General features: G+C 34.2%; 1 protein-coding gene and 1 pseudogene across 1 annotated transcript in view; one reads left to right on the top strand and one right to left on the bottom strand.

Moving 5' to 3' along the window:
• CLVS2 (clavesin 2) overlaps positions 1 to 19,473 on the bottom strand; it is a 59,112-nt gene that overhangs the window by 30,698 nt on the left and 8,941 nt on the right. The window contains exon 2 of the mRNA XM_090280634.1: positions 16,906 to 17,080. Coding sequence (XP_090136760.1) covers positions 16,906 to 17,080 — 175 coding nt within the window. The remainder of the gene's footprint in view (positions 1 to 16,905; positions 17,081 to 19,473) is intronic.
• LOC150007705 (small ribosomal subunit protein uS14 pseudogene) lies at positions 548 to 9,466 on the top strand (annotated as a pseudogene).

Here is a 19,473-nt window from a genome sequence, read left to right as displayed (position 1 = left end):
CTATCATTTTGTTATTTTGAGAATTTAATATAAGTAGACTTATATAGTATATAACCTTTTGAGACAAGCTTTTCTTATTTAGCATTGTCGGCGGCAGCCGTCCGTCTCGAGAGACAATGGTGTAGCTTCTTAAGAGTCTATCTGCACCGCCGAGAATGGCTGTGCAGTCCGACTCGGGAGTGACACGGTATCTGTCTCCTCCCGTGTTGAATCGACATCTTGCGATGACGCTGGAGTGTCCTCTCCAGTGAAGCTGAAGCTACAGAGCCTGGGCAGGGTGATATGGAGGGTCTGCTGTTGCCCATGCAGCAGACCCCCCATCTCTTCGCAGCTGAAGGGTCCAAGGGAAAGACGGAGTCAATACAGCTTGGCTTCAGGTGCGCCGCAGGAGTTGCCGGTGTTGACTACAACGTCAAACCGCCTTAGGGACTCCGGCTCCGGATTTTCTGTCGGGGTTTACTCCCTTAGCCTTTCCCCTGAAGAGGTATGCCGCAAGGCAGCGGAGGTTTTTTGGAGTCAGAGTTTTCCTTCTCTGTTATTTAGCATAATGGCCTTGATATACATCAATATTATTGCAGGTAACAATATTTTGCTCTTTTATTTGCTAAGTAATATGTCATGATATGAATGTACCAGTTTTAGCCATTTTTTGTTTTAGGACATCTGGGTTGTTTCCAGTTTGGAGCTATCATGCAAAGAACACTCACTTAAAAGTTTTTGTGTGGTAATAAGTTTTCATTTATTTGTGATAAATGCTCCAGAGTGCAATTTCTGCACTATATGGTTGCATGTTTAGTTTCACAGAAAAACGCCAGTGTGACTATACTATTTTATATTCTCACTGGTGAGAGACATCTAGTTTCTCCTCATCTTTGCATCCTTTACTATTTTCACTATTTTAAAAAAAATTTAGCCATCCTGATAAATATGTAATGATATCTTATTGTGGCTTTATTTGCATTTCCCTAAAGGCAAAGACATTGAATATTTTTTCTTGTGCTTATGTGTCTTCTGTATATCCTCCTCATTGAAATATCTGTTCATGCATTTTCCTCATTATTGAATTTCTTTTGTTTTTAAACTTTTTTATATTTCTTAGATAAAAGTTCTTTGTAATTTGTCTTTTCATTCATTAAAGGGACTGCTTTTCAGAGCAAAGTTTTCCTTTTTTAAAAAATTTTGATGGGGTTCCATTTATTTATATATTTTCTTTTATGCATTGCTCTTTTGACATTGACTCTAAGAAACCTTAGCCTAGTCCGAGTACATAAAAATCTTCTTCTATTTTTTCCTAAAAGTTTTATGGTTTCATGGTTTCATACATTTAATTCCATAATCCATGTAGAGTTAATTTATGTATAAAGTTTAAACTATAAGTCAGCACTCACTTTTTTGCCCATTTGTTGAAAAAACTATACTTTCTCCATTGACTTGCTTTTGCAGTGGGGGAGCAGGCTGAGTGGAGAGGGACAAAGGGGAAAAATTGGGACAAAAGTAGTAGTATAAACAATACAATATTTAACTTTAAAAAATTAAAAAATCATTTGGAAATATTTGTGTAAATCTACTTCTGGGTTTTCTGTACTGTTCCATTGATCTGCATGTGTCTATCTAACAATTCAACATTCTAATATTTATCTCTCTAATATTACTGTTCCTAAGTTGATTTGACACATAAAGGAACAAAATCTATTTCATTTAAGAATACAAGTTCAAAATATTTTCCATGCATAACTGTGTTTTTTGAAATATAAGTAAAAGTTAATTTTTAAGAAAACAAATACTTCCCAAGAAAAGCAGATGAGTATTTTCTGATTTAAAATGACAGACTGAGCACCTGTATTTGTCTCTTTTACTCCTGAGGTTGCATTAAAGATCATGGAAAATGAATATTTTTTAAAGGAAATGAAACCTAAACAGTGAAAGAAGTGGAGAAAAATACACCATTACATAAGCTATTTCAAAGCATTTTTAGAATAAGAGGAGAAAAAAGTCTAAAGGATCAAACAGAGGCAATATAGTATAAAAAAAAAAAAATTAAGTAGGGTTACGAAACAAGAAACTAGAGATTTAAACCAGGAGTTCTCTGAAAAACAATCCAGGATCATAGCCATGCTGCAAGACTAGAAAATAGACAAATTAGAAAGGAAAGTGCCTGGGGTAGTAAAAAGGAATAATTTTTTTAATAGAAAAAAAGTTTATGACAAATTCTATAGCAAGGTAACTATAAAAAGTATTGGCAGTAAACAGTGGGAAAAGGTCTCCTTTTAATTATAAGCTCTTATATATTTTATGAAAAGGTAAATACCTTTATATAATATTTCTAAATGGAATTAAGTATATAATAAGAAAAGATAAGACCAAGAGATGCAGTAATGTGATAAATGTAATGAAAACATGTACTACCAAGTAGACTGCAAATATACCCTTGGGTGTTTTAGCAGCTGAATTTGAAGTTGTACCCTTTGACACTCTTGTGGAAATAAGTCACGTAAAAGTTCATCAGATTCTTTAGCAGATATGGGAGCTGGAGTTAGAACTGGCATTTGCTTGAGAAAACAAAGGTGGACTAATAGAGATACCTAACACAAAAGAAATTCATCCTTCCTCTGCTCTGTGAACTTCCAGCAAGATTAAGATGCTCCTTACAAAGTTATTTCAACCCTATCCTAATGCATAACAAATAAAATAAGATTTAAGTCCCTAGGATTTACTCCAGGTAGTTCAGCAAAGCAAGTTTTAGTCTCAGATATTAAAGAAGAAGGCACACACTGTTATTTGGATCTTTACAGCTTGGCTCCACTCCAACATTATTACATGGATGGCAAAGTCCAGTATGGAGCTGTGAAAAGAGACAAAGGAAAGCAGAGCTGGAGAAAATGCTACTGAAGATAGGGCTGACCTTTATGCTTAGCCAGCAGGGAGTGAGCAATTCTCCAAGCATTCACAAATGAGTCTGAACCAACATATAGTTTTAGGTGCAAAAAGCTTGACCTCAAATGATTTATTCCTGCTTCTCACTGCTAGAGCACTGAAAACATTAAAACAGAATATGAGGTAGGGTTCTTGGATGACTGTGAATCTTCAGAAGATCAAACATTGCACAATGAATTCGAGAATCCATTCTCTTATCTGCCTCTTATAATAGCTCCATAAGAACAGGGATACGATCAAAGATCAGGCACAGATAGAACTGAACTAGAAAAGAACTAAATTTACACACTTTTACTAACAGCCTATTTAAAAACCTAATGTCAAAGAAATAAGAAGGAAATGATATAAAAGGAGACACAGGGATATTATAAGACAACACGATGATGATGATAAACTGTTCACTTCCTGCCTTTTATGACAGCTAGTGTTTGCAGAGCTATGACAGAGAGCTTTGACTCTGCTCTCTCTGTAACGGCTTGCTAAATGTCCAATGTGCAGAGGTTATGAACATTTCACTAAGGGAAAGCATTTTATCTTCAAGTCTAACAACATTCTCCATGTAAGATGATTCATGACAACTATTCTGAGTGCTTTTGACAAAAATTGCCTCATCCACCTGTGTTTCAATTCACAGCTTCCTTGCTACCTATGCATTCCATCATCAGGCAGTATTTGTTTGAATTATGGTTGATGAAACACTTAAAGTGAACCAACAGCAAGTTGCCAGTATTACCATGTTTCCCTCTGTTTAATTCATTCTTTGTCATAGGACCGCTAGATTCACTATCAAAATACACTTATCCTGTCAAGAAGTTGACAAATCACCTACAGAAAAAAATCCAACTTCAGAGGCATTAATTACCATCTACTACTAGGTATCAACTAACTTTTGCCACCCTATATCCTACATTACTTCTTTGTGAATGTTAAGTATAACTGAATTAACCTATTTGACAATACACAAATGCATCATATACATATTCATCTCTGTATTTCCCCCAACTGCTCCTCAACCTAGAATGCTTTTAACAGTGCATTTTCAAAATCCTTCTAGAGCCTTCTATGGATATTTTCTTTCTAATCCTTTCCCTAGGTGATAAATAATTGCCTTTTTCTTTCTTCCCCTTTGGTATGTTATTTACACTTTTTTAGAGCATTTGCAATTTTAAATTAATGTCATCTTTGGCTAATCAATAATATTCTTTTCGAATAGTAGGATATATTTGCAACAGTAATAAAATGGACATGGAGTAACTATTTTTTACTTGGAGATAAACCAACAAAATGATTTTAATTTATAAGGAGACATCCAAAATGATACACTACTTAGAAACCATGTCATGAGAGAAAGAGATAAAGGTACAGTCAGAAAACCTTAAAATGAAAAATATCAGAGAGCTTCAAATGTTCAAAGGAAAAGATACTGTATGTTTCTGAAATACTGTTATATAAAAGATAAGTGTATTAAGTGGAGTGGTATTAATCTTGTGTTCGAGTATTGGTATAAGGACCAATGCGTGCAAGACTCAAAGTCAGATTTTAACTGAATTTTAAGAGTTTTGTGGTCAAACTTAGAGATTAATCAGGCTGCTTCATAAGGCACTACACTAGTCAGTCACAAAATAACACGAAGAGAGCTGCATAATCATCTCTAAAAACTACCACAGAGACAGTCTTACCTAAGAAGGCATGAGTGACTTCTAAGTTTCCTTCAAATGCTAAGATTATAAATCCAGACATGTCTATGCTAAGTTTTTCATTACAGCATGTGACATGACATATATTCCTGTGTTGTGCACCAGCTAAAATTGACTTACATCTGCTTGGGGCCAACAGCACAGTACAAAACCACATAAAATACCAAGAAATAGCCTCCATGTTACATTATAAAGATCATATTTAGATGTTGTCTGATGTTTTAATACACATTTTCCATTCACTTGGACTTAGTTATTATTCTAGAGAATCTACAGGAAAAATATCATGAATCTATAATCCTTAAATACTTACAGTATACTCAAACTCATTTGTAACTTACCAACAACACTTCATTAGATTTTAGAAAAATTAATTTTATTAAAAATTCATATAAAACAATGTATGTCTCTGTAAACGCACAGTACATTTATATCATAAATATAGCTTATCATCAGATCTTGAGCAAATGAAAATATACAGTTTTTCAAGAAAACCCTTCCCACAAGAGACTTTACCATGCATAACATTTTTAATTTTTTCAAGATATCTTTAAATGTCATTCTAATTTAAGTTCCAAATTGTTGCCTTGGCAAAATTATTTTTTGTTTTATTTAAAGTAAGCCTGATGAGCTCTGGTCTACATGGCAATACAGAGCTCCTATTTCTTATCTATGGAAAGTGAATGATGTGAGCAATGACATGGGTTGGGAGAGAGTAGACAGGTTAATGACAAAATTATATTTTAGAAAGGCACTAGTTGGAGACAAGGCCACTGATTTGTCTTCTGAGATAACCAAAATAAAAGGTAACAAAAATTTAAATGAGGATAGAACAAATGTGGATAGAAACACATAGACCAAAGTCTTTTTACTTATCCCATAGCCTGCCACTAATGTGGACTTTCAGCTTTCTGGGCTGGATTGCTATTAAAGCTTGTCTTAACATTCCATCTTCAAACTTCTTTCTTTAAAATTATCCCACTCAACAGATATTTGTGGGATGAAATCATGAACAAATGAATGATGTCACATTCATTTGTTCATGATTTGTTCTCTTGCTCAAAATACTCACTGATTCTCTATTATTCATCAATGCATAGTTTAAATTCAAAATCCATTCAGTTTTGACCCCAACTCATCAGTTTTCTTCAGCTTATTTTCATGCCCACCTTATATCAATCCTTCACATCAGACGGCCTAAGCTTATTACATGTCCAAAATTCAATCTATTAATGTTCAACTCTATACCTTAGCTCTGCTATTTCCCTCCATATAGCTCTTTAGATAGCCATATCATGACATCATCCTTAAAAATCTAGCTCAATTTTCAACTCTTTCATAAAACCTTTCTACCGTTTTAGTCCAGACATAATAACTCCCTCCTCTGAACTTCTAAATCTCTATCCATAAAATTTATTGTGTAATTTACTGAGTTGACTTTAAAAATATAAGGCTACAAGTAACATGAAGAACTAACATGTATGTTTAAAAGCATGACTGTCTTTATAAGATATAATTTTTGTCCACTTTCTGTCTTTAATTAATTCACCCTATTTTATGCAAAATGTTTTTAATAGGGTTTATTGATGACTGACTGACTAAATTTAACTTCCTTCCTCCTATTAAAAACTGTTTAGTACACACCATGTATATTAGCAAAATATTTTGGATTATATGTTTTTTCACTACAAAGCATATTTATATTTCAACTGACTCTGCTTTCTTGGATCTTGCTGTAGATTTCCTTTGTGGTCTCCAAATACAACCCATCACAACTAAATGTGTTAGCAGTGCATAATTTTCTTAAGATGAGCAGCTACAGCTGCCAGATTCTATTAATTTACTCATCAAACTATGTTAATATTATTTTAAAGTAGACACTAACCTTTTTTAACATGGCATATTGTATATTTACTTGTTAAACAATTGGTTTTATTTTCTGCAGTATAGCATGAATATTTCAAATACAATATTTTTAATGATAAAAATACTGTTCCCAATAGTAAATATGTAAAATGCAGAAAGTAGAAAAAAACAGTTTCACCATAGTCTGACTTCTCTCATTTGATCAAGTTTATGTTCCAATGCATTTTTCTTCTCTTTTTAAATGTTATTAACACAAATGTGATATTTTACATTCTTTATATCACACATATTTTAGTTAACATTACACATAACCATTACCCATATTATTACACACTTTTTACAAACATTATTCCTAACAGTTGAAAGGTCATCCATCACAGAAACAACTTGGTGTTACAGGTCTTTCTTACAGCTATCTCTATTCTCATACAGTTTATGGATTCTGAGGTTAAGAGTAGGCTCAAGTCAGAAAACCTAGCATGGTAGTTTAATTAAACAATACTGAGAGAAATGCTTTCATTCCTTTTTATTTCTTTTGATTGAATGTTTGAAACAATACTTATTGTTCCCCTATCCATCTTTCCCATGGAAACCCCATGTTTAATAACCACATCCATAGCTCCCTGAAGGCCAGGCCCTTATGGCTGTCACTCCAGCTTTGCCACTCATTATAATAACTATACTCAACATACTTCTTATATTTAAATGCCATCATCTGGCCATTATTTCTGAATCTTATCAGCCCTGTTGCTCAGGAAGTCCTTTCAGTGACTTTCCCTAATATATCCTCTCTTTCCCATAGTCCTTTTGATTACTGCTCCCCATGACTCTCTCAAGTACCTGAGACATTTCACCCTCTAGTGCGTGTTCTCCCAAAAGTATCCCACCCTATTTCTCCACAGGTGAGAGTTTTAAAAATTGCAGTTCTACAATATGCCTATCATCTACCTAGAACAAGTTGATATGATCTTCCTTGCCAGCCAGCTGGTGACAACTTAGCTGAAGTGAATATTGTTCTTGCCATTGAGGAGCTTTTTATCTAGTTGAGAACAGTGAAAAGAAATACGATTTATGAATCATGTCTTTACAAGTCTGGTTTAAACAGAAAATATTTGTGATATTCCAAAAAGTGAAAATCCTAAGAGTCTTACATCATAGAAATAAATCAATGAACTCCATATATTATAAAGCACCAATACTTGTTATAATCATATTTAATCATTATCTTACAACTTGAAAGAATAAAAGCAGGAACTGTAAACCTTGAAGCAAAGATTGCCTATAGTTTCTCATAATTTACAGAAAATGTGGAGGAAGGCTTTCATTCCACATAACTTCAGTTGGTCAGTTTTGTATAGTCTGCCAAGTTAGGCTGATTGATTACATTGTGTAATAATCATATTTTGGTCTAAAGGAGTAATCTTGTTTTGCAAGTTTACTTAGATTCTCTTTCTGAGCATAGGGCAAGGAAAAAGTACATGGGCAGGACTGACTTCAACCAACTGCTTTCTCTGACTTGGCATCATGCCAATCTCTTTCATGTATGGTATCTTGTTTAATCTTCATAATAATGTGAGGCAGAAGGTGCTAATCCCAATTTTCAGGCATAATAACAAAGACTTGGATTGATTAAAAAGTTTATCTAAAATTAAAATCTGTATGTGGCAGAGGCAAGATTTAAGCCCAGGAATGTTTGATTCTAAAATTTGACCTATTCTAGCCATTGTCAAAAGGAAAGGTAATTTTACTTTCAATATATCCTTTATAATTTTTCTACAAACAACTCTTTAGGAAGAAAACAGGTAATCAAAACATTTCTTTTCCAGCAATTTGCTTGGGCAAAAGAAAATAATCTTTTTCTTCCTTACATGGCCTCAAGATAAAATACAAATCGATTTCATTTCATTCACCCTATATCCAACTTAAGAGTGTTATTGTGTTTTTAAAATGTGATTATAAGTAACATTTTGAGAAGTCTCTAGAAGGAATGGAAAAAGGGGGATAGTTTTAATTCCAGTGCTGACACATGAGCTTCCAGTAGACAATTCCAAAATAGGAGATAATAAAAAAAGAAGTCTTAAAAGGAGAAATTTGGCCCACATGAAAAATGCAGTCTTTATTTAAACACACAAACTATGAGACTCAGAGATAATTAATGAAATCTCAACTTCTGTGAGGACTGCTATCTATCCTAGGAAGTTAGAGGGGCTCACTTTTGAGGCAGTGATGGCTACAGAAAACCAGCACTGCAAAGGAGAAAAGAACCATAGCAATGGCATTCTGGGAGCTCTCCATGGTGCTACTCCATTCAATCCAAGCCTCCTTTGATGGTTTCTATGCAGCACTGAAGTTATGTTTAGTTCCTCTCTGTGTTAAGGTCTTTTCCAGGTGTAAATAGTTACAAAACTAGAATAGAGCCTCTTATTATTTACATTAAAGTGCTTTCACTTTCTTTTCACTGACTAAATTATATCTCTAAGATCAGCATAAAGCAGTAATGCACTACAATGCTGATCACCTACCACATATTGAGACAGCAGACTTCAGTCACCACTAAATGTAGTTTGTCTACAACTTGTAGAAACACATTATTGTCCCAAGTAGAGTAAAATGTACTTTCCTTAGCCACCTTAGGAAAGATAATAGACTGATCAGAGGCATCTCTTTGAAATCTTCTTCTGAAACTAGGTGATAACTAAACCTAGTTTTCTAAGATTCATAGACTTAGGTTAGGTCCTCCTATACTGATTTGCAAAGAATTATGGCCCTTTTTTGCCTTACTGCATACAAGAGAGCAAAAGGAGTCACCAGCATCTCTACTGGCGCCATCCAGGGAAATTCTGCCAGGATTCTCATTCTTGCCAGTCTGCTCAGGTGGGTGTGGTCTGCTTTGGAAATACTGCCTCAGTATGTGCTGCCAGTGTTTCTGTCAGTACCCAACGAATACAGACTTCATTAAGTCAGACTAAGTGGACTTCCTTGAATGGGTCATTCAAGACACCTACCTTACCACAGAAACAATGCTAGCCCTTTATACATTAAAAAAACTTCAAATATTAGTGTTTTAATATGAATGGAATAGTCACATGATAACAGAACCCCCCATTTTTTTAATTACTATTATCTTCTCAGTGGATTCATCTTTAAAATTTTTAGTTTATTTTCCCCCAATTATATAAAAGTATTCGTGCTGAACTCTGGTTAAAAACAAAGAGTTATGAGCATATACCTTAGAATTTTGATTGCTGGAAAAAAATTTTTCCATATTTTACTCCAAAAAATATCTCTGGGGATTTAGATTTAAAAATATAATAACAACAAAAAACCCTGCAATGAACATAGGGGTGCATATATTCTTTTGAATTAGTGTTCTGGGTTCCTTTGGATATTTATCTAGAAGTGGAATCACTGGGTCATAAGGCACCCAGTGAGGAATCTCCATACTGTTTTCCACAGAGGCTGCACCAATCTGCATTTCCACCAACAGTGCACATTTTGGTTTGTTACAGCATCTTTCATTACTTTATATAACCAGTTTAAAATTCCAGATTACTGGAAACTTTCAAAATTGACTTTAAACCATAGAAACATACTGTTATTGGTTATGCATCAAATAACCTCCCAGGATAAAAACAAGGAGGCATTCCTCTTATGAGTTTATTGTGGCTTCCCCAATTGCAGAAGTAAAGAAAACTAAACCCATATAAAACACATCTTCAGAATAGTTATAATAACAGATAAAGAGTATTCTAGTTTTCAGATCAAATTTAAGAGAACATAACAAGAACAAAAAGAGTGCTTTCCATGAGCGGGAGAAAACAATCACTGGGCTACAATACTCTAGCAATATGGTACAGTTTTAAAATTAAGAACACAAAATGACACCTTAATTTGAGATTTCAAAAAGCTTTCATTTAGATGTTCATGAAATTACATTTATGAAACGGAAATGACCAAACATTTGAAATATAAGCATGTCAACTTTATCAACATCTGGAAGAAAATCTGGTGGTACTGGGGTCCCAGCTTTATTGGGTATCATTGACAAATAAAAAAAAATTCATAAATATTTAAGATATATACTATAATGTTTTAATGTGCATGTACATTGTGATATGATTGTCACAATAAAGCTAATTAACATATTTATCACCTCATTACTTTTTGTGTGTGTCTTGTACAAATATTTGTGATCTCTCTTAGCAAATATTCAGTATACTATACATTATACTCACAATGCTACATGTTAGGTTGTCAGAACTTATTCATTTGATAACTGAATGTTTGTACTTTTGACCAGCATCTCATTTCTTCCCCTGTTCTATTCCCTGTTACTATGAGTTCACAGTTTTTACATTCCACACATGTGAGGCAAAGCAATATTTGTCTTTCTGTGCCTGGCTTACTTCACTTAGCATAATGTCTTCCAGGTTCATCTGTATTATTACAGATGGCAGGATCTCCTTCTTTTTTAAGGTTGAATAGTATTTTATTATATCTAAACTAATTTTTAAAGTATAAATAAATGCTCACATTTATCAATTTTTATTTGAAGACAATGATAAATTATGCTCCACTAGGAGAGAACAATATATCAAGGTGCATTTACACCGTTACTAAAAAGAATACGAGAGAACTTGTAGTTATTCATCTTTACTGTTCTCTAGTTAAGGACATGTCTAAACACAGCCAGTGAAATAAATTGATAGATGATTACTTTCTATCCATTTATCATTATCTCAATGACTCAAACCGAAAATTTGTTGTTCACTTTTCTCCATTTTGTTGTTTCAATTACTTGGTTACTTGAAGCAAAATGATAACTAGTCTCTTTTTCAATGGTTGAAAGTGTAGCAGTATTTAATTTTATCACTAATTTCTGAGACTCTAGTAAACACTTGTTAAATAATTAAATAACTCTAGAGCACCCATCTCTTTAACTTTAATGCAAGAAAAAATGATATGTATATACATAGATATGTATATATATACATGTATGTATGTTTTATGTATATCTATGTATAGCCTGTTATCAAAGGTCATAAAACTTTTATCCTGATTATTGAACTGATTATTAAATATATAGCTTATACCTATCTAATGTCAGCTTTTAAAAATGTCCTATTTCTGGGCACTAAACCTCTCAGACAAACTATGACATTCTCACACTACGAAATAAAGCAAAGCTAGAGTTTTCACTCATTTTGTTTAAGGTTAAGTAACAACTGAAAGGAAACACACTTAGCTCAGACAGCTTTGCATGTGATGAACAAAATGTCACTTTTTTACACACTGCCCTTGTCACTGTTTCTCAATATGGTTCTGCCTGTGCATACAAAATGTGAAAATAAACGCTCCCAACTCCAGGCTGTCTAAATAAATACCATTCATGAGTCTGTGTTCATTTTCAAAAAGACAAGCATTGTTTGACCCCCCCCTTCCCATCAATGCACCATAATGATTCCCTAAGTTTACAATGTACCTCATATGCAAAAGGTTTCTACTATGTAGTGTCCAGAACATTGTAAGTCTGAAACTATTGACAGGTTAAAACCATTGCAAAGAACACTGGTGTAAAACACAGGATCCTTTTGTTTTATTATGAATCCCTAATTTACCCAATATCTGATGGAGTTCCTTTTTTATATTCTCCCTTGACTGTACTACACAACACACATACACACACACACACACACACACACACACACACACACACACACACACACACGAGTGCAGTTTCAAAGCTGCCAGAGATTGTGCGTAGGATTTGGAGGACTGAAAAAGCTAATGCTGGAGAAGTTAATGGAGCTCTTCAACTGCTGGTCTTGGACAGTGATGTTCCAAGTCATTAGCATGTTCTCTGTGTTTGGCAAGATCCCCTAGGTAGGACTGAGCTTCCAAACAGTCAGAGCCAGAATTTGGAGCAGCAGCAGTTTCTGCCTTCCACATGAATGACCAGGGATCTCAGATCTAGCAGATTGGTGGCTGCTTGTAACACTGAACCCTTGAGTCAGAAGAAAGGGCCCCATTAAGTACTGTGAATTAATTACATATTCTTTATTCTCTCACAAGTCCCAGTTTTATGAAGGGCTCTTACAAATCTGGCACTAATTTTGGCACTTTGCGATCGACATCTGAGTCTTAATGTAGCAATTCAAAGAGCTATTCAATTCTCTATTACAGTCGAACCTCTTGCCAACAGACCCCCATCTTGGCTACAGTACTTTTCAGCAGATAGAGTTTGAGGATTCCTGTGAAATTGTGAAAGCAAAGTGCAGATCAGGCAGGACAGAGCTAAGGGGGAAATAGCAGAAAAATATATCCAAAGGATAACAAACAATACACGTAGAGTTTGGGTAAGTTTTCTTTTTTAATTCACAAATAAGAGATTCTGGATTCATAAGAGAGTTTGAGTTTTTCATTATTGAAGGGTTTTAAGAGTTGTAATATTTTACAAGAAAAAATAAAAATAGAGCATCTGTGACAAAAATAATATTAAAAGCACATCACTTCTCTATAAATTTTAAAAGTTGTTTTTCCAGATATTTCTAAACATTCCATGCTTTAATTGGTTTCCCAGGCAAATATATTAGTCTACAAGTCACTTCCAATTAATCTTGTATTGATTTTCTAAGATGCTTCCTGTTACTCTAACTATCCTAATCAATTAACTTCTTGTAAGTAGCAAGACAATTTTCTCTTTCGCTTTTCTTTCCAATGATGTTTGAGTACTTTATTTCCATAAAATATCTGCTATTGCCTCTTATCTACCAAGGAACTACAGTTTGTGGGTAAAATGTTTGATGCTTTTCATTTTTAAAAATGTTTGAATATTCTGCACAAAGAAAGCATACAGAATTTCCTCAAAACAATATCATGAGTGGCTTACAAAATTTGGGTTGTTTTGTTGTAAGCACCATTTGGTTATCAGAAAAATGCTTTTCCCTTGGCCTCAATCACAGGGAACTGGGAGGCTGGCAGTCATTCAAGGGGAAAAAATGGTTCTGCTACTTAGTGTCAAAAAAAGATGCAAGGCCAGTTAGCATTGCTTTGATTATTCCAAGAAACAAATTTCACCTGTATTAACATGTGAGGATTTGTCATGGGGGAGGCAAGTTACTCTAAAATGAGCTTACCCACTTTTTCATAGGCATAGGCCTGGAAACAACAGAAACAAGATTCAGGAAAAGCATTGGTATTTGGAGTTGGCCAACTTGGACTTAAGCCATGAAGTCAGTTGAGAAAATCTGGGTGTAAATTTCCCTTAAGTTTCATTTCCTATCATACAAAATGGAACCAACATAATTGTCTTCAGGACAGTTTGAGGTTCACTGGATCTAACCCCTTCCTCCTTTGATCCAAGTCCACTCTTCTACCCAAGAGTTCTTCCTAAATCAAAGTAGTGACCAGGTCACTTTCTTGTCCAAAATCTCCCCATGTCTGAAAACACAAGCCAAAGCACATAGCATGCCATCCTCTACCTCATGAAGACCAGGCTTAAGCTTGTTTTTCCCAGATCATGTCTGGTCACCATCCTCAATTCATTTCTCATTTTAGCCATATCAAAACAGAGTTATCATGTACTTCCACCCCCTTGTGGCTGTAAGTTTCTTCAAAAGCACTTCCCCAAAGTTTCCCTGCCCAAAATGCTTTTCTTGTCCTTGTCAACTTAGTAAACTCTTGCTCAACCCTCAATGTCAAGGATATCTCCATAGTCACCACCTTTCCAACTGTGCCTAGAGCTTCTCCTAAAAGAAACAAAGATTATTTTTTACTAGATGAAACAATCTCATTTTTGCTTGGCTTCCAACATGAAAAAAAATGTTATTTGGCACCTAACATGAGCATATCTAGATACTATTTAACCACACAGTGAAATGATTTGTAAAAATCAATCTGTGTATCTACAATTTAAGCACTAAAAGCAAAATATGAGATCATTCAGATTCCCGAAGTCAATTAACTTTAAGTTTTCACTAAGTAGTCGCTGAATTGTGAGAAAACCAGCACACATGTAAAACACTATGGCACCTCATAAAATGAACTGATGCACATCAATTACTTTGATCATTGATATCATCTGCTAGGTGCAAGAGTATCATTTCTGATATAATACTTTAAATTTGATATAAATGAACAGACTGGGATTCAAACAAGTTCAGGAATTTGCCCAAGTATTTGGTATATGGCAAAATTGTCTTCCAAACCCAGGTCTGTCTGTCTCCGAAGCCTATTTATTTTCACCCTTCCACACTGTCTCTATATGAACCTTGTACTGTGATCACAGGTCTATCTTTGTGTCTTTAACCAAGGTATCAGCCTAGCCAGATCACTCAAAATAAAATATTTTTTCTCTTGAGGAAAAGGGGGGTTGGTGTGTGCAGATAGAGAGATCACGCAGCAAATTCAAGAGGTAGAGAGACATGGCCCCCTCATAACACAGTTACATCACATTAATAACACACATCATTAAACTAAGTTTCCTCTCTGGCCCTAGAAAAATTTGTAGCCTTTCTTATATTGGAATATTTTTCATGGTTATCTAAGTAAAAATAACACTATAGAATTATGACACAATATAAACCATCACTGAGTTATTTAAAATATTCTCACATCAAAATGTAAAAATACATAAAATATTACATCTTAATTTCCCTGACTAAGCTAATAGGAAGTTATTTATTGTTGTGATAGTGTTGGTGGTCTTGATGATGATATTAGTTGCATTTAGTGACTCAAAATTGAGTATGTATCTTTAATGAAAATGTTTTATGGTTTTATGTCAATCTCAAAATAAGTTTACTCATGCTCTGCATGACACATTTCTCACATGGTCAGTGAAAAATAAACAGAGACTTTATTTAAAAAGTCAGAAAATGTAACTTCTATATAAGACTAAATATGAAATTGTGCATGTAACAATGGAACATTTTGAGCACACCTTATAAGTCTATTCAGAATTAACACTGTTTTTAGATACAGTACAGAGACATAGACACATACAAACACAGATATAGAACATTTAAAAAATCAATGAACTGAAGAAAACATTGAGTTTAAAATTAATAGAAGTCAAATATACTGGTAGGAAGAGGTCACTTATTTTAAGTGGCTTCCCAACAGGCAACCAGGAGGCATCAACCCTGCTGACTCAGACCTTACTACTAACTATCTCTATTCAGTGTGTAAACTGGCGTATATCAAGGCATTGAGTCTGTCCTTGAGGTAGTTCTTTTAAGTTTCTTAGGAATGAGTTCTCCAGTCCTTAATGTACTTAAAGGCCTAGTCTACCTCTAGTGTAAAGAGAAGGCACAGGTTAAATAGTGATTACAATTCTAAAAAGCTAGGTTACCATCCTGTTTTAAGTAGCATGGTTGGCATAACTGATATTTTTTACAAAATAAAAAACACTTTATACACTGCTGGCAACAGGGCACATTGCTCATGTTATACACATTTCCAAATACGCATTATTCTATGTCCTCTCCCAACCTTATTAACTCTCTCTGTGGAGTTAAAAAAAAAGTGTTGTTCAAAAAAAGACCGGAGCAAGGGTGACTCACCAAAATCAAGTCAAGAAACCTGCATCAGAAAAAAGCCTATGCAGAGAAAAAGGATCAGAGTGTCTTCTTTACTCCAGAGGCAAGACAAAAAACAAAAACCTCAAACTATGAGTTCAATTTGGTTAAGGTGTCCTGCCACCTAAGGAAGTGGCTCATTTTTAGCACCTAATCAGCCATCAACTAATTATGACACACCACTAAATAATGACTGAGTTCCATTTTACAACTCCCAATCAGTTAAATGTCATTCACTGGAAGATGCACCATTCTTGTATAAATTCTAGTGATAACCCTTCCACCAAAAGAAAAAGGAAAAAATATATATATAATTAATCTAGAAAAGTAATTCAAAACAGGAATTCCATAGCTCAGAGATCAAAAACATATTGACTTTCCAACAGTTTTTTTAGGCAACATGAAGATATTGCCCATCATATCCCAAGTTCATCAGGTTAAATAAAATAAGGAAGCAAACCTTTAACTACTTAACTTTAATATGCACAGAAAAGGAAAAAGAAACAAAAACAAACCTAAATAGTTAATAATTAAAATCCAAAAGATGTTGCTTGTTCTGATTATCAAGATAAAAATTTCAGGTCAGCATTCATATTTATGTGTAGGCATAGTGAGGGTCTGCACCACGTATTACAAAGTTTCATTTATTAAAAGGCCCATGTTCACAATTTTTCTTCTAAAATCCTTAGTCTAGTTAGTGTTTCAATGTATATGTTTGAAAACTATATAAAAAATTGTTTTTATTCCTCAAGTAAGATACTTTGTTATTCTAACAGATTAGATAAGTAAACATGGGAGACGAGGAATGTGGGTAATTGGCAAATCTTTACCTGAAGGCCTTCAATAGCCAACCGCAGCATGCTGGGTGTAAGCTTAGAGGCTTGCTTGAAGGTGAAGTTACTCCAGTCTATGATCAAAACAAATCCATTCACTTGAAGCTCAGGATCTTCAATCATGGCTTCTAAAGACAGCAAGATTGCACGCAAAATATCCACCAATGTGTATCTATTAACAACAGAAAAGTCATCATTAAATCCGAGAACCACTTCTGTAGAAACTATAGAAAGTTTTTAGCACATTAAACCCCCTCTGAAAATACCTATAGAATTTTAAGATGATTTTGTTTAAAAATATTCTTTTAAGAGGAACTTGATTTGCAGCACTCAAGGGAAATATTAGAATTTAACATGTATTCTATCGAAACAAACTAAAATGCTTTGGAAAATACTGCAGTTTTCTTCATATTTCACAACCATTTACTTTGTCTCTAGGCCTTCTATCATTTTTTAAACTCTCATTTCAACTTCTCTAAAAATTAGGCATGGTACTTTGAAATAGCTCAGGAATGCTCTAAGTAATAGACATTTCATATCAACATAATTGAAAAATTTCAGAATAAATTTGAGGAGATTCATCAATAAACAAGAACAGTATATGCTATGGATAAAAGTATCAACAGATTTTAATTACTTTTATTAAGTTTCTATCATGGAGATAAAAGAAAAGAAATAAGAAAAGCTATATAGATGGAAAGAAAGGAAGAACAATGAGTACAAAGGGGGAAATTTACCTGTCTATCACAATGCAGGCCTTCTGAACAAGGGTTGAGTCTTTGTCTTTCTCCAACTTACACCTTAGCACTGTGCCTGGCACATTATAAAAATTCAATAAATGCTGTTTACGTTGTTCTTGTAAAATGGACTAAACCAGAGTGCAAAGACACTAGTGTGAATTAAGACACTACCTTGACAAAGGCAGTGGAAGCAAGGATACAAATAGGAAGCCAAATTTGAGAAGTATTTTAGAAGTAAACCCATGAAAATTAGATAATTAGATGCGGGGAGTAAGATTGAGTGAATAGTAAAAGATGACACAGATTCTTATTTCAGAATCTGAATAAATAATATAATTCAAAAAGAAGATACGGTTGTGGATGGCTGAAAATGAAGAGTTTGGAATAGAACCCACTGTTTCAAGAAATATGTAGTGCACCTGGTTAATAGCAATTAGGTACCTGAAAAGGTTTATCCTAAACTCAAGGTTGAAAATTTTCAGAATCAAAAGCATACAGATCTTAAATTCAAGAAAGCAAAGGGCATAATGCAGCCAGAGCTGAGAGAAAAATGAGATAATTATACTAAGACAAGAATTCCAGCATTTTAAAGAGAATCAGCAAAATTATGGAATATATTAACCATTTCAATTTTTGAGCACCGTGCATTTCAAGTTCTTTTTTCCTCCTCAACATTTACATGTAGACATTCAATAAAAGCTACAGAAAAAAAAACTTGACCTCAGACAGAGGTGGGTTGAGGAAGGTGGGGGATTAGAAGTGGAAATCACTGGTATTTAGTGGAAGTGATGGGCTGACTTCCACTATTAATGCTCACTCACGGTATGAGACAGTGAGTACATATGAAGAATTAGTCCTATTTTTTACTTCTAAAAACATTTGGAGGCAAATGGATAAAGCATTGTAGTACAGAAAGGAAGAAATAATTAACAATAGAAGTTCAGGTGACTTCTCACTTTCTCTGGGCCTCATTTCCTTATTTGCAAAATTAGTACAGTAATATGGAATAGGATATCTCTCGGATCTCAGTGTTAAACAAGCATAGAGTATGATGTCAGAAGATTTCAAGGTGAATTTCTTCCCTGCTCCTCATTAGCTGTGTGACCCTGGACATACTTGGTATGGTATAATCAGAACTGAAGAATATTTGTCATTATATTTTATTTTAAAACTTAATGATAATCTTTAAATCACTTATTACTATTGTAAAAGGCAAGGTTCAATGGGTTCTTATTAAAACTCTGGATGGTGTATAAGCTATTTATAGTCCTAAGAATATGGCATCCTAAAATACTTTCTAAATATATAAGATAATAAAACTTGTTGTAGAACTCTATTATGTATTTGCCCTTAAATCTGTGAAATATGTGTGGCTGAATATCTTTATCTGTTACTTTGTTGGTGACCTATCTCCTTTTTATTTTATTTATAGAAATGTTTTATCTATTTATTTTTAGAGAGAAGGAAAGGGAGGGAGAAAGAGAGGGAGAGAAACAAGAATGTGTGAGAGAAACATTGATTGGTTGCCTCTTGCACACACCCCAACCGGGGACCTGGCCCACAACCCAGGCATATGCCCTGACCAGAAATCGAACCCATAACTCTTCACTCTGTAGGATGATGCCCAACCAACTAAGCCACTCTGGAAAGGGCCTATCTCCTTTTTAAACTTAATGACCAACCACAATGTTAAAAGAAAAAGCCTATAAAACTACACAAACTGGGGAGTTGAAGCAAGAAAGCTATATTTCTGGTTAAAATGCAGACCCTCCTCTAAAAAATGTTCATTCTAATTTCTGAAGTTTATAATAGTATCATGGTAAAG

This window comes from Furipterus horrens, unplaced genomic scaffold (assembly GCF_987537825.1).
Source record: "Furipterus horrens unplaced genomic scaffold, mFurHor1.1.pri manual_scaffold_6, whole genome shotgun sequence".
Classification (NCBI taxonomy): domain Eukaryota; kingdom Metazoa; phylum Chordata; class Mammalia; order Chiroptera; family Furipteridae; genus Furipterus; species Furipterus horrens.
This window is presented reverse-complemented; position numbering and strand designations above follow the sequence as displayed.